The sequence below is a fragment of the Macrotis lagotis genome, chromosome 1 (assembly GCF_037893015.1).
Source record: "Macrotis lagotis isolate mMagLag1 chromosome 1, bilby.v1.9.chrom.fasta, whole genome shotgun sequence".
NCBI classification, from domain to species: domain Eukaryota; kingdom Metazoa; phylum Chordata; class Mammalia; order Peramelemorphia; family Peramelidae; genus Macrotis; species Macrotis lagotis.
In genome coordinates this window covers 21,494,619-21,510,661 of record NC_133658.1, presented here as the reverse complement: position 1 = coordinate 21,510,661, position 16,043 = coordinate 21,494,619, and the positions used below count along the sequence as shown (strand labels likewise).

Genomic DNA, 16,043 nt, shown 5'->3' with positions numbered 1-16,043 from the left:
CAAACACACCCATACTCTTAGACACACTGACACATATACACATAGACACACATTCACCTGCACCCTCACAATACGCACATACCCTCACACACACAATACACATATACACAGACACACTCATATTTCACCCATACATACACACACTCACAATACATAGATGCACACAGACACACCCATTCATCCACACACATATCCAGACTCACCCATGCACCCTCACGATACACACATACATAGACAAGCTCACATTTGCACACACACACACACACACATAAAGATAACATATATATACACACACAGACACAGACACAGACACAGACACCGACACACACAAACACACGAAGCTCTCTTACCTACAGCCGGAAAGGGCACGAACCTCTGGATGAGAAGGCGGGTGGCTGGACTGAACTTGTTAGCTCTTTGGACCAGAGCATTAAGGCCCACCTGGGAAAGGGGAGAGAGTACACATTCAGAGGAGAGAGTCACCTCAGTGAAACATTATGGACTCATTGGGTGGGGAGGTGGAGAGGAAGGCCCAGGACTAAGAGCAGGTCCTTCTCTCCTGCCACAAACTCAGGCTGGCCCAAAAGTCCCAGCTGCTTCCCACTCACCCCTCCCTGCTCCTGCCCGGGTCAGGGGATGGGTGGGAAGGAGTGTGTTCCTGGGAGGAGGCTCAGGGAAACTGGACATTATCTTCTGAAATGTTTCCACAATTCACTCCTTCCCCTGCTATCTCTTCATTTGATGAAGTTAGGGTCCAGTGCTTTTTCCTGGACAGGCCTGAGGTAGGAAGGGATTCAAGAAAGGCACAGGGCCTGCTCTGAAGCAAGACCCAGGCCAGCTGGGAGGAGATACTCACAGTCCTCTTCTCCCCCCCGCCCCATTTACTCGATTTATCAGGCATCTACTTACTTGGGGGAAGGAAATAAAGGTTTATAGTTTGCTGTGCTCTAGGGACTGGCCTAAGGACTTCTTACAAATTGAATTTCATTTATTTATATAAATATTTTATATGGAATATTTTAATATATTTTATAAATATTTTACATAAATATATCCTCTGATCATATGTAAACTCCTGGAGGGCAGGGTCTGTTTCAGTTTTTTCCCCTCTGTAATTCAGTGCCTAGCCCAAGACCTGGCATACAAAAAGCACTTAATAAATGCTGATTGCATGAATGGCTTAGTGAATAACACAGACTACAATCCAACCACATTTAAAAAATTAAGGATTTAGGGGCAGCTAGGTGGCACAGTGGATAAAACACCAGCTCTGAGGTCAGGAGGAACTGAGTTCAAGTCCGACTCAGACACTTAATAATTACCTAGCAGTGTGACCTTGGGTAAGTCACTTAACCCCATTGTCTTGACCAAAAAAATGAAGGAACTGAGGCCCAGAGAACTGAAATAATTTTAATTCAAATCAATAAAAATCATGTATCAGTACTTCGCTCAAGAGTTGAAGGAAAAAAGAAGCAAAAGGCAGTCCCTATCCTCAAGGAGTTTACACTCAAATGGTGAAGACAACAGGCCAACAAATACATGCAAAGCAAGTTCCAGACAGGAGAAACAGGAAACAATTAAGAGAGGGGAGGTCCCAAGGTCACAAAAAGGCCAAGAGGATTTGACCTGTCCCACTCTGTCCATTGCCTATATTCTTTAAGGTTACCAGCTCCAACACAGTCACTGCCTCCTTTGAAGCTCCCCAGGCAGGCTCGATTGTTATCCCCATTTTTTAGATGGGATAACTGAGGTTCAGAGGGGTTAAGTGATTTGCCCACAGTCACACAGGGTACAGAATCCGAAACCAGATCTCTGTGACTTCTGACAATTATACCACAAATCTCACCCTAAGTAGAGCTCAAAGAGTCAATGTTCAAGGTGGTGGGAACAAGAAAAGCAGAGGTATGGAGGTGGTCCTAAAGACAGCTACTCCTTTGGGCCAGAACCAGCCCAGCTACAGTCAGAGCCCCATCAACAGCAGGTGGGTCTCCAGAAGAGGTATTTTTGGCCACAGAGAGGATGTATTCTGCCTTGGTGGAGGGGATGGTCACACTGGCAAGATCACAAGTAAAAGCAGAAAAGTTTCTACAGCACTTGATGCCCAACAACCCTAGGAAATCAACAGTCCCCGTCTCGACGTACCTATTTTACAGCTGAGGGAATTGTGGCTTAACAAGTTGAGGTGACTTGGCAGGGACACATTGCTTGTGAGCACCATAGCTAGGGTGACTTCTAACCAGGGGAGAAGAGTCAAGCCCAGAGATTGTAGGTGGGTTAGTGGTCATAAAAGTCAAAAAAGAACTTTTGAAGATTCCCAAAGGTGTATATCCAGAGTCATTCTGGATTCCAACCCATTCCCCACATAGCTTCTAATGATTGTTCTATGGTACTCCCCTGCTCAACAAACTTCAATGACTCCCTATTATCTCTAGGAACAACTATACAATCCTTAAAACCTTTCAAAAGTTCTCTACTCTGGGTTGGCTAGGTGGCACGTGAATAGAGCATTGGCCCTGGAGTCAGGAGGACCTGAGTTCAAAGCCAACCTCAGACACTTAATAATTACCTGGCTATGTGGCCTTGGGCAAGCCACTTAACCCCATTGCCTTGCAAAAAAAAATCTTAAAAAAAGTTCTCTACTCCCTACCTTCCCAATGGTCTCAAAATTTACTCCCCTTTATATTCTCCTTTCTGTTCCTCATACACAGTCCTCTACTCCTTGTCTCTGGACCTTTTCATCAATGATCCAGAGACAGACTACGAAATATTAGCTCGGGAGTGACCTGAGGGGAGACCCTGTCCTGGGGTCCTTTTTTCTCAGGGAAAAGAAGGGACAAAATTGTCCTGGCTTCCTTGGGAATAGGTCTAACCAGTGCCAAAGAATTTGAGGACTCCTATATCTTTACACCCACTTTTGGTCTCTTCAGAACTTCATTCACATCTGTTCTACAGGCTTCTATACTAAGGTCAAGGCAGAATCCATGCTCTTTCCCTTAACTCTGGGCTTCTCCCAACCTTCCCTACTTCTATTGAATACATCAGCATCATTCCAAACACCAAACACAGCCTCATTCTCATCTTCCTCTTTCCCCACTCCCACATACATATCTAATTGGGTGGTAAATCACATCACTATTTTTTTAGGTTTTTTCAAGGCAAATGGGGTTAAGTGGCTTGCCCAAGGCCACACAGCTAGGTAATTATGAAGTGTCTGAGATTAGATTTGAACCCAGGTACTCCTGACTCCAGGGCCAGTGATTTATCCACTGCGCCACCTAGCTGCCCCAATCACATCACTTCTACACGCACAACATCCCTCAGATCTATGTCCTTTCTACTCAGACCACAACTGCTGGGGCTCAGGCAGCCACATCCTCTCCTGCTTGGACTGTTGCAATAGTCTCCTGATGGTTCTCCTTACCTCTCTTTTCTTCCCTCTCAAATCCATCCTCCATATATTAAGGATCTTAAAGCATGAGTCTGACTGCATCACTCCCTCGCTCAGAACTTCAGGGGCTCCCTATTACTTCCAGGATAAATCCTCCTCCCTCTCCCTCCCTAACTTCTGACTCCCTTTAAGATTCAGCTCAAATCCCTCCTCCAGGTCTTTCCCCTCCCCCCATTTTTAGGATTTCCTTCTGAGATTCCCTCTCTATATAAATATAGAAACAAATATAATGATAGGTTCAGACATGATATTTTTCTATAGAGATATATGACTTATATGTACTTAATTATTTACATAGATGTTAGAGAGATAGATGAGAGGAGATAGAAAAAAAGATGAGAGAGGAGATAGAATTGATGAGAGGGGGGAGAGGTGATAGATGAGAGAGGAAACAGATTAGTAGACAGATGAGTGAGGAGAGAAGATAAAGGATAGCTAGATGGATAGATAGATTGGATGGATAGATGAGAGAGGATATACATATATATATATATGAGATAGTGAGATAGCTAGAAAGATAAAGGAGGTGACAGATGAGAGGTGATGGGTAGATGAAAGGAGATTGAGAGATAGATGAGAGAGAAGTGGACAGAATAGAGGAGGTGATAGATGAGAGAGGATATAGATTTGATTGCTTCTGTATGTATGAAGAATCTTCATCCCATTAGAATATAGTTCCTTCAAGGCAAAGACAAGACTATTTCACTGCTGTCTTTGGATGTCCAACACTTAGCAAACAGCAAGCACTTGATAAATGCTTGCTGGTTATTTCTATAACCAGCCTGACCCCCACCCCACCTACACTTAAAGGAGAGAGAGCCGACCATCATCACTCTGCTGACAGAGCAGCTCTCTCCCCCCTGCCCCTGCAGATGCCAGGGCAGCTTGGATGCCCCAGGCCTCCCTGCAGTGACTGAAGACAGCCCGCTCTGCTATAACCACCCTGCAGATCGTGAAGATACATACACACACACACACACACACACACACACACACACACACACACGGATGTGTGTGTATGTCTATATTTTTCCTCTTTATTTTAAGCCCATGGCGATGCCCAGATCTCAATCCCCTCCCTTCCCCACTCGCTCTGGGCCACAGTTGGAATGCAAAACGCTGGAGGAGCCTCTATTAAACTGAAAAGGTTAACGGGCTCCATCTAGACTGTTGCTGGGAAGCCGCCCGCCCGCCATCCCTGCTGCGCACCCAGTCTCCAACGCTGGGATTGATGCGCCGCGTCCGCTGCAGCGCCACCGCCGCCAGCGCCGGCAACACCGCCTCCTCCTCCTCCTCCTCCTCCCCGTCCTCGCCCTCCTCCTCCTCCTCCTCTCCGTCCTTGTCCTTGCCCTCCTCCTCCTCCTCCTCCCCGCCCCCGCCCTCCTCCTCCCTGTCCTCGTCCTCACCCTCCTCCTCCTCGCCTTCCTCCTCCTCCTCCTCCCCGTCCTCGCCCTCCTCCTCCTCCTCCCTGTCCTCATCCTCACCCTCCTCACCCTCCTCCTCCTCGCCCTCCTCCTCCTCCTCCTCCCCCGTCCCAGCCCGCACCCTGCTGTGCGGATGAGATTCCACGACGGGCTGGATTTCAATCCAACCTCTTCCATTCCCACGCGAAGCCCCAGGATCAATCAGCTAATGTCTGCAGTTTCTTCTGCTCAGAAACTGCTTCCCCCTTCCCTACCCCCCCATCCCCAGCTGCCCTGGCTTTTGAGGCCCAGAGCGGGCAGTGGAGGGTGGCACAGGGGAGGAAGGGGGCTCTGGGGTTTGCTGACCCTCTTCCATCTTAGCATGGAAGGTCGAGGTGCTTAATGACTTGACGATGGAGGAAGCTGGTCCTTGTTTGCAGCCATCACCTCCCTATGGACAGATTAAGGGGGCCAGGGCCTGTCTGCCAACCCCCCCCCACTAAGGATGGAGTCAAAGACCCTGGCTTCCAAGCTTCCCTCTTTTTGGGGTGCAATTTCCTTCTCTGTAAAATGGAGAGATTGGGCTGGAGGATTTCAAAAGTCCCTTTCAGCTCAAAATCTAGGCTATTTTCAAGGTTCTGGGTCCCAGGAAAAAAGACACTGCCCCTCCACCCCCAGACCAGCTCCTCCAAGCGGGCAGGCGGGAGGCACCCCTTCTCTTCATCTTCAAGGCTTATGGAAAAGTGATGGAAAGTGCTGACAAGGGAGCTGAGGTGGGGATTTTGATGAAAGGGAAGGCCAGGCTGCCAGGACTAGAACTACAGCCCAGAAAAGGGGGCTGGGAGGGAAGCCACAGTTCCTGGCTCTGCCAGGTTCTCTTTATCACCTGCTTTGAGAAACCCATCCGCCCACCTGGAGACAGTTTCCAGGTAATAAAAAACCACATTATTCTGATCAGACATCTGTATAATAAATGGGTCAAGTTCTTCATTCCTCTTTGCCTCAACTGCTCAATCTCTACATCGAAGGGCTTGGGGTAGATGGCCTTCGAGGTCCTCTCTAGCTGGCATTGGTCCCTTCCAGGTCTCAGCCCAATCTGACAGGACAAATGATGGTGGCCATGGGGGGTGAGGAATGTGGATGAAAATAGTGGGTATCCTGGCAAGTCTCCTTAGAGAGAAGTTATGATTTGGAGGGAACACAAATATGAATGGACTTGGAGAGAGATAGCATCAGGGGAAGATGAGGGTGACCCGAATCTCTCACCTGGCTCACAGAGCCAGGAGAGAGCCTCCAGTCCCTGGTAAAGGTGAGTTTGGGCTCCCCCTGCTGGTTTCTGGATAATAAGGGAAGTGTATGTGTGGGGGGGGGGGGCTGCTGAAGGTTGCCCCTCCCAACTTACAGGATCATGGGATGATTGCTGGAAGAAATATTAGTGTTTACCTAAGTCCAAATCTCTCACTCTACAAAGGAGGAAACTGAGGCCCTGGCACTTACCCAAGGTCATTAAATGGTAGGTGAAGATTTGAATCTAGGTCCTCTACTCCCGTCTGTGCTTTACCCTAGGGGTAATCACTCTCCAAAGAGATTTGTCAAACTCCTGGTCACTTGAGCCCCCATTCCTCACCTCCTCTGGCTCTGATTGACCCACTAGATCAAGTTCGATGGGTCAATGCTTTTCTGGTTACACCTCTTTAATGGACAAATTATATTCATCAAGTACCACAAACCAGAATGTTCTAGGCACTTTGCTTACAATGATCATATGAGGTAGATGGAGTCAGGATAATTCCCATTTTAAAGATGAAGAAACTGAGACTTGGGAAGATTAAGTGCCTTTTCCTAAATCCCATTATTAAAACAGGAATTGGAATCTAGGTTTCACATTGATGGGTTCCTTGGGAGAGGGAGGCGGTGAACTGAAAAAGCAAACCCCCATGGAGCACCTCTGGACTTGGTTCCTCTTTTATAAAAAGAGGGGGATGACCTCTAAGATCTCTTCCAGCTCAAATCCCTCTGAGTTATGGTCACCAATCCCTGCCCACTGAGCTTTCTCAACCCAGGACTGCACCCCCCTTGCTCCTAGCCACAGCCACAGGTTGTAGGCTGGGATTGGATGGAGAAATGGCCTAGAAACACAGCCCTGTAATTGCGAGGGACTTTACGGATCATCTGTTCTAACCTCTTCACTTTCCAAAAATTTAACCCAAGTAGATTAAGTGACTTGACCCAAGTCACAGAGGCAGAAGAAGCAGAAACTGCATTTGAACCCAGGCTAACTCCAGAAAGAAGGAAGGTTTCCATGGAAGCTTTCCCATCCCTCCTCTCCCCTTGCTAGGCCCTCTCCCCTAAACCATGGATTAGTTCACTCCTAACAATAAACCAGTTATAGTTAACTGGGCACACTGGAGAGAAGGAGACACCCCTTGGGGATCCCTCAAACCACCCCCAAATGGACCATCATTAAGGACCTGCTCTCAGCTTCCTCAGAAATTCTCTCTAATCCTCAGTTTCAGCATCTTATCACATCCTCCTGAGTGACCATGGACAAGTCTCAACTTCCAAGTCCCACTTTCTTCATCTATAAAAGGAGAGGATGGGACAGGAAAGTCTCTTCTAGCTTTAAACTCAACAAAAGCTTTCCTTTAGATCTGGCTCAGAGTTTGGGGATAACACTGGCCTTCTAGGTCAACCAAACAAACAATTTTCCCCTGCTGCTGTCTTCCAGACACAAACCATCCCTTCTGACTGAGTGTGGCCATGGATGGCCCCCACTCTATCTCACACCCCGATGATGGGTTCTCACACCACATTCACAGGCTGTCAGCAAAGAGGCTCCACACCGATCACAAACAATTATCAGGGCCAGGGAGCTGGGATTAGAAAAATCCACAGGGGCACCTTCACCTAGGCAGCAAAGGAAAGGGGGAAGGAGGGAGGGGGGGAGGGGGGGAGAGAGAGAGAGAGAGAGAGACAGACAGACAGACAGACAGACAGAGACAGAGACACAAGACAGAAAGGGCTGGGAAGGAAGGAAGAGGCCAGCCTCGGGATCAATGACATTAAAGGTGTGTGTGTGTGGGGGTAGTATTTTCATAGAAAAGTGAACTCCTGAGCCCTCCCCTTCTGGAGCCTCCAGGATTTGGGGGTGAGGGTAAAAAAGGTGGGTTTGTCCCAAACAGAATCTTCATAGATTTAGAGCCCAAAGGAATGGGCTTGGAGGCATTTAGGCTATGCCCTTATATCTGTTTTTACAGATGAGGAAAATGAGGCCCAGATATTGAGTTAACTCACCTGAGATCATACTGGTGACCTTCCATATTAAGTGGAAGAGCCAGTCTTTGGCTGAGTCGTATGACTCTAGATATGAAGACAAGGTGGGGTGCAGGGGGTGGTCTGTGCTTATTTCATTCTTTAGGTCATCCAAGGATGGGGCTAAGGGGTGCAAGGAAGTCAGTGGCTTGGCATGGTTTCTGTAGGCAATCAGCCCAATTAGGGCCTGCTAACAATCCACAGATTAGTTCTAATTATATCCCCCTTCCTATCAGGAGACAGGCCAAATACCACTACAAAGAGGCAGCTGGTAGATGGAGAGACCTACCCTGGGTTCAAATCTGGATTCTGACACTTCTCAGCTCTAATAATTGGATTCTGGAGGATTTCAGGAAAGAGAACAATTACGGCCGTGGGCTGCCCCAGTGGGGCACTTTTGCCTTGGGCATGTCACTTGCCCCTTTGAGGTTTAGTCTCTTCAATCATAAAATAGAGAACATAATATCTCCCTCAATGGAGTTATGATGATCCAATGGCTTCACTTCAATGAAAATGTTGGGGAACCTCTCCTGGGTGACACCACAACACCTCTTCTAGGAGGAACCAATTGAGAGTCCCTGGGGGAGGGGATAGGAAGAACAAGCCTTTCTCTTGGCAGGAGCCCTGGATTCCAGTTTTGGCAAAGTTAGGGACCAGCAGGATGGCCACGAACACTCTACCTCTGAGCCCTCAGAGGACCTGCAGTTAGTAGGAAGAAGCTGAGTTTGAATTCTATCTCAGACACCGGGCAAATCCCTTTATCTATCTAGGGACAAATAGCTCCCAGAGCTGTTGGGAAAATCAAATGAGATATTTGTAAAGCACTTAGCAGACCTTAAAATGCTACCATTGTTTGTGGCTCTTATTATTGGAGGTGAAGGAGAGAGGGTCCACCCTCCCTCCAGATCCTCACTGGGGCCCTTTCTTTCTCACAATCCCTGCCTGTTCTGAAGGCTGAAGTGGTTGGAGATTGGGGCTCCGCTTGGGTCAGGGGCTTCCCAGCGTATGAGGGTGTGCACTGGCCAAGAAGTAGCACCCTCCTCTCCCATCACCCAGGTTGGTGGGGGCCCTCAGGGCTACAGCATTTGGTGGAGCCCATTAAAATGAAAAAAGTAGAGCGGCTGGTTCCTCTTCTTGCCAGCTCAGTGAGTCTTGTTTAAGGAAACCAGCTGGCAGAAATGGCGACCGACCCATCAAGAACAGAGCTAGCGATCAGAAAATCAGCCCTAATAATTGGATTCTGGAGGATTTCAAGAAAGAGAACAATTATGGCCGCGGGCTGCCCCAGTGGGGCGCTTTCACAACCGCCCAAATAAACCACAAAATAAAAGTTAACTAAACATGGGCTCTGCTTTGGCAAGGCCTCACCCTGGAGGAAAGGAAGAAGGGCAAAACAAACAGGCTGCTGAGTCTGCCCAGGAATTCCTGGCCTTGGAAGCTTGCCTCCCCCCAGCTCTCCAGGCTGGCCCTCCAGGGGATGGCCCTCCAGGTCAGTGACAACCCAGGTTGGGAGGAGAGCAAGGAGAGAGAGAATATGAGAGGGAAACAAAAAGAAGCAGAGAGGGAGAGGGAGGCAGACATCATAGCAGTGGGCAAATAGGCCATGCTAAGGTTAAAGGGGAAGAAGGATGGAAGGAAGACTGAGGATTTCTCAGGAAAGACCTACTAAAGTAGTGAATCGAGCCAGTTGAGTCTATAAAAGCCTATACACAATAACTGAGCTGGATGACTATCAAGAGGTAGCCTGGGGCAGCTAAGTGGTACAGTGGATAGAGCACCAACCCTGGAGTCAGGAGGACCTGAGTTCAAATCCAGCCTCAGACATTTAATAATTTACCTAGCTGTGTGACCTTGGGCAAATCACTCAACCCCACTGCCTTGCAACCCCCCCCCAAAAAAAAGAGGTAGCTTGGACCAGATGTCCTTAAGTACCATGGATCTACCCTCCATATCCCCCCACCCCAAGGTGGGAATGGATGGACTGGAGCAGGACATGCTCTCTATGAAAAGTTAGTTTGTCTCTGGCAGTCTCAGCTGACTTCCCTTAACAGGGACAAAAACCTACTGTGTGATTTTGGGCCAGTCACCTAACCCTTCTGGGCTTCTTCTGTAAAATGAAAAGGTGAGAACTTTGAAATACTTCAGATCTCTCATCAAGGCAATGACCAAACCATGATTCCAGAGGACCAGTATTAGGTGATCTCATAATACAAATACAGAATAAAACATACATTTTTTGGACTTTTGTTGCTGTTTAGTCTTTTCTAGTGATGTCTGGATTTTCTTGGAGAAGATCCTAAAGTGACTAGCCATTTTCTTCTCCAGTTTATTTTACACATGAGGAAACTAAGGCAAAGAGGATTAAGTGACTTGCCCAAGGTCACACAAGCTAGTTAGTGTCTGAGACCAGATTTGAGCTCAGGAAGATGAATCTTGGTGCTGATCTACACCTGGGGAGTAGAAGCTGACTGAATTGTTCCCACTGTCCCTCCCCACAAGACTGGGGAATAAATGAAGGAATCCCTCCTCTGCCCTCTCTCTCTGGTCTTTCCTGGCTCCCCTGCCTCCCTCATCTTATGTCCATAGGCTACTTATATACATCATGGCCCAAGTCCAGCCTCTTGGTGAATGAAGGTATCAACCCTGATTAACCAGAATCACCCTAGAACGAGATGGGTCAAATACAGAAAATAAAGGGGGAGCAGGTAGTGGCAGCTGAAGAGATGCAGGGAGGAAGGCAGCAAAATATACTCAGAAAAACCCAGGAGTTGCCACCAGGTCTGGGAAGCCCCGAATTGGAGCCCCCAAACTCTCTTCCCTTCTCTGGACTTGGCTGCAGCTCTTCTTTTTTTTAATTTTATTTATTTAAGGCAATGGGGTTGAGTGACTTGCCCACAGTCACACAGCTAAGTAATTATTAAGTGTCTGAGGCCAAACTTGAATTCAGGTCCTCCTCACTCCAAGGCCGGTGCTCTATCCACTGCGTCACCTAGCCGCCCCTTGGGCTCTGACTGTCTTGTACTGTCTTGGAGATGGCAAGCTGTGGCCTTACACTATAACTGAATTAATTTCCTGCATCTACAGCTTGTCTCCCCAACAAGGTCAATCAACAAAGCAATTTATTAAGCACCAGCTGATGCCAGACATTGTGATCTTTGCTTCAGATTTTAAAAAAAGTAGAAAAAAAGTGTTCATGGGTGTGTGGATCTCCTGTCCTCAGAGAGTTTACATTCTAATGGGGAAGATAACCTGAGAATAAATGATAGGAAGACAGCTAGGTGGCACAGTGGATAAAGCACCGGCCCTGGAGTCGGGAGGATCTGAGTTCAAATCCAACCAAATCCACAGACACTTAATAATTGCCTAGCTGTGTGATCTTTGCAAGTCACTTAACCCTATTGCCTTAAATAAATAAAAGACTTAAAAAAAGAATAAGTAGTAGAACAGAATAAACCTAGAATAAATCTGTGGGTACCTGAGGCAGGAATCCACTCCTTTGGATGATCTACACTTCTAACCTGTAATAATCACTTACTATTATTGTTGTCGGAGATGGGGAACAGCCATGTTTTCTCCACTCCCTCCCACTAGAGGGTAAGCTCCCATAGGGTAGGGATTACTTTGCTTAGATTTGTGTCTCTACTTAACATAGAGTGAGGGCTTAATAAATGTTCTCTTCTGATGAACGCTCTATCTATTTATCCAGACTGATTCTCTCTCCAGGCAGGCTGGACCTCACCCAGCTTCAAGACTAAGTATATGGTAGGTACTCAAAGTATGCCTGTTGCTTTGAATTGTGAGGTTAATCAAGTGAGGAAAGCTTCCTCTTAAAATATAGCAATAATTTAAGAAAGAATTTTAAGAAAATAATTTAAAGGAATCTCCTTCCTTTTTCCTCCTCTCTTTCCATCCATCCATCTGTTCTTCCCTCCTTCCTTCCTTCCTTCCTTCCTTTTCAAAAAATGTACTCTTGGTAATTGCTATCTGTCAAGAATCCATAAAAGAGTTTAAAGCCTGGTTATCTGGCCCATAAATCCCTAAATTCTGGAGGGTGCTGATCCCTAGGGCAGCTGGGGTGGTAGGGCAGATTTGCAGAGGCCGAAGTGTTGTCATTGGGAGTAGGGAAAAGGCTGAGCCCTTGCCTAGGCCCTGGCGCCTCTCCCTCTCCTCTGCCTCTCTGGGTCTCTCTAAGCCCAGGCTGCCTGTCTAAGAGGGGCTCTTTTTAATTAATACCAGACCTGGGCCAACTACTGGGGCCAGTGACACTTGTTTTCAGGTCATCTCCTCCTAATAGGCTCGCCCTGGGAGGGGATTTGCAGCTAATTGACAGTAGAGATCAGTTAATGAGGCCGACAGGCCTGGGGTGCCAGGGACAAGGAAAACTAAACTCAAATAAAACTCCTTTATCCAGTGGTTTTGTGATTTACACAAAAAGAGAAAAGCAAGCCGGAGATAATCCGTGTCAGAAACTCTGCTCCCATCTGTCAAGGCTGGACCCTCGCCGTGATCAGGACGAGGCAGGGAGGAAGGGTTACTCTTAGCAAATGGAGATCACAGAATCTGAGAACTAAGGGGCCAGCAATCAAAGAGGGCCTGCTGAGTGTTCCCCAGAAGGTCCAACCTTGGGCCCTGGAGGAGGAGGAGGAGGAGGAGGAGGAGGAGGAGGAGGAGGAGGAGGATGGGGGAGGAGGAAGAGGTAGTAGTAGGAAAAAAGAAGACAAAGGGGGAGACAAAGGTGGAAGAGATGGAAAAGGTTGAAAAGGAAGAAGAGGAAGAGATGAAAGAGTGAGAAAAGAGGAGGTGAGAGAGAGTAGGAAGAAAAAGAGGGGTGAAAAGGTAGGAAAGAAAGGGAAAGAGATAGAGGAAGGAACCAGGAAGAGGAGATGATGGTCATGGGAGATCAGGGAGATATAAGAGGAGATAGACAAACAAAGGAGGGAAGGAGGATGGAAGAGAAAATGTAAAAGGAAAGAGAAGAAAGGGATGTGGGAATAATTAGTATTCTCAAGGAGACTGATATTATAATCTTAGTTGGAAATGAGAGAGAAATTTCTAAGACAGGAAAGGATGGGTGATAATTGCTGTCTTCAGGACCCTGGGTGGGATCTGCTGGGTGGGACCTGCTGCCCCTTCCTGAGATTTGAAGTCAGGGCAAACTCATCATCACCACTCCTAGGCTCTTGGCGAATTCTTCCTAAGGTGACCTGGACCTCCTTGTGGACAAACCCATCCTCTCTTAATTTAGCTGAGACAAGGTTAAGGAAAAGGGGTCCAGAACAAGTTTTGTTCAAGTGGATGGGCTGGGGCAGTGTCTAGAGTCCTTGGTTGTCTCTCGGAGTTTTTTGTAGCATCACAGACTTGGGATCTCAGAACCCAACAAGTCCAATTCTTTCATCTTACAGATGAGGGTGACTGCCATTGAAGAGCAGAGGAATCAGTAAATGAGCAAAATGGAATGCAGCATAAGGGGAAAAAGGACTAACATTACCAGAGATCTCAGGAGGAAGAAAACTCAGATTAAAAATTCACATAAAGACAGATACACCACCAGAGAAGAGAAAAGAAAGGAATTTGGTCTCCAGACCAGCTCAATGACTCCAGACATCTGTGAATAAAGGTAGAAGGTGCCATGGTACACAAAACCACCAGGTCAAGTTAGAAAGATGTGTATCCCTGGGCAAGTCACTTAACCTTGAGAGCTTCAACTTCTTTATCTGTAAAATCAGAATATTAATAAGTAATATGGCCTCTAGACCAGCTAAATGACTCTAGATAGCTATGCATAAAAATAAAAGGAAAATGAATCCACATTTGATGAGGCAGGTGTGTGTGTGTGTGTGTGTGTGTGTGTGTGTGTGTGTATTCACACCTTCCCTGGAGTCAGGAGGACCTGAGTTCAAATTTGACCTCAGACACTTCATTACCTAGCTGTGTGATCTTGGGCAAGAACCTTGCAAAAGCCAAAAAACCAAAACACAAAACAAAACAAAACCAAAAAAAAAACCCCAGAGAGCATGGAACCCTAGCAGGATGTTCCCAAATGGAGGCAGAGTAACAATTTAAGGATCCTAGGTCTCCCAAAAGAACACAAAAAGTTTAAGGAAAAAAATCTGATGATAATAATTTATCACCAAAAGCAAGAAACAATTTAACTGTCTAGACCTTTGGAAGACACGAGTAGTGTGACCCCGAGTAAGTCAGTTAAGCTCTCAGCTTTGCTGTTCTCAGAACCATTGGAAAGAAAGTACCAAAGACATTTTTGACACAGTCAACTTGGGAATTTGCTTTGTTTCACTAGGTATGGGATCACAAGGATTTTGTTTTTCTTTTTGTTTTATTGGGGGGGGGGTGAGTTGGGGGAATGGAGGAAAAAATGTTTGATAATTTTTCCAAAAAGAAAGTATTGTGAATATTTCCAAAGGGTCAGATTAATCGGAGTCATTCCTGCTGCTATTATTCATGTACCAGTCTTATCTTTTTTTTTTAAGGGGTTCAGATTGGTCCTAGAGCAAATTGCTATCCTGCTAATATTCTTTTCTAATTCTATTAGTTTTCTTATCTTGATAAATATTTTGATTATCAGTGATTGTTATTATATTGGTAATATAAATGATATATAGTAGTTGTCATCATTGTTGCATTGAGTACGGAATATCCTGACAGAGGAGAGCAGAGCCTTTCTGTTCAGTGACCAGAGGATGAGAACAATGAAAGGCAGGACACCTGAGCTTCTCTCCTGACTCACCTGGCCTGAATTATCTCACCTTGGAAAATGAGCTAAGCCTTTCCACCCCCTAGAGGACATTATCATCTTCCTTCAACGTTGACTCTGAAGGAAGGAAATGACAGGAAAGCTTCAAGATGACTGTTTTATTGGTTGCTGATGGGTTTTTTTGGGTATGTTAGCCATTCTAGGCTGGCTCCCTCTTTGCCCTGGTGGGGCTGGGTCACCCTAGAGACCACAGACAGATCTGATTCTCCCTCCATTTTTAGCAGTCAATCCTGCCTCATTCACTAACCCAAGTTTGGGGCTTCTCGGTTAATAGTCAGGGGCCACTGGGTAGGCACAGTGGATACAGTACCAGCCCTGAAGTCAGGAGGACCTGAGTTCAAATGTGACCTTAGACACTTAATAATTACCTAGCTGTGTGACCTTGGGAAAGTCACTTAACGCCATTGCCTTGCAAAAACTGAAAGAAAAAACCCCCAAAATAGTCAAGAAACAGATCTGAAGCATCTATGTGCCAGGCTGTAGGAATATAAATACATTCATGCAAAGATGCCCTCCCCTCAACATGGTAAGGGAGGCTCCTCCTCTCCTCCATTGTGCCAACATCCTTGCACCAAATGATCTCCTGATTTCTTTTTTTTTTTGGTAGTTCCCCCTGGAGCGCCTTCCTCTCTTAGGAGCTGTATCCAAGTAGGAAAACCTCCCCTGAAAAACAGATACAAACTCTTCTCTTCCCCAGCACCCCTTCCGGAGTGAAACTCAGGGCACCCCTAGAGCCTGAAGGGTGGGAGGCCCATGTCTTCAAGGAGATTGAGATTAGGGAGACAGAAAAGGCGATTTCAAGGCAACAAATAAAATGTAAACAAGTGTTACCCACTGCAATTGAGACAGCACTTATGACAGCTCCCAAGTAGCCCTGGATGAACTTGGATGCAGGCAAAGGCTGAAAAAAGAGAGAGTTTTCAGTTGGAGAGCAGATCTATGACATCCTCATCGAGATAATCATCAGTTTGGAGTTGCCATAGCTGACCTCATTTGGGTATAACAAGAGCCTTGCAAGGTAGACCGAAGAGGAACTATGTTAACCCCATTTCTCAGATGAGAAACTAACTGGAGGATGATTTGTCCTGGGTTACTGGCTTGCAAGGGT

The 16,043-nt window shown here is 46.6% G+C and overlaps 1 protein-coding gene across 6 annotated transcripts in view; it reads right to left on the bottom strand.

The window, feature by feature from the left end:
* The window catches only part of SFXN5 (sideroflexin 5), a 202,274-nt gene that overhangs the window by 87,468 nt on the left and 98,763 nt on the right, over positions 1 to 16,043 (bottom strand). For all 6 annotated transcript variants that reach the window (XR_012470449.1, XM_074195629.1, XM_074195647.1 and 3 more), the window contains 2 exons: positions 15,771 to 15,836; positions 351 to 441 (listed from right to left, as the gene is read on the bottom strand). Coding sequence is in view for 5 of the 6 variants with exons in the window: in XM_074195629.1 (XP_074051730.1) it covers positions 351 to 441; positions 15,771 to 15,836 (157 nt within the window). In the remaining variant the exon portion in view is untranslated. The remainder of the gene's footprint in view (positions 1 to 350; positions 442 to 15,770; positions 15,837 to 16,043) is intronic.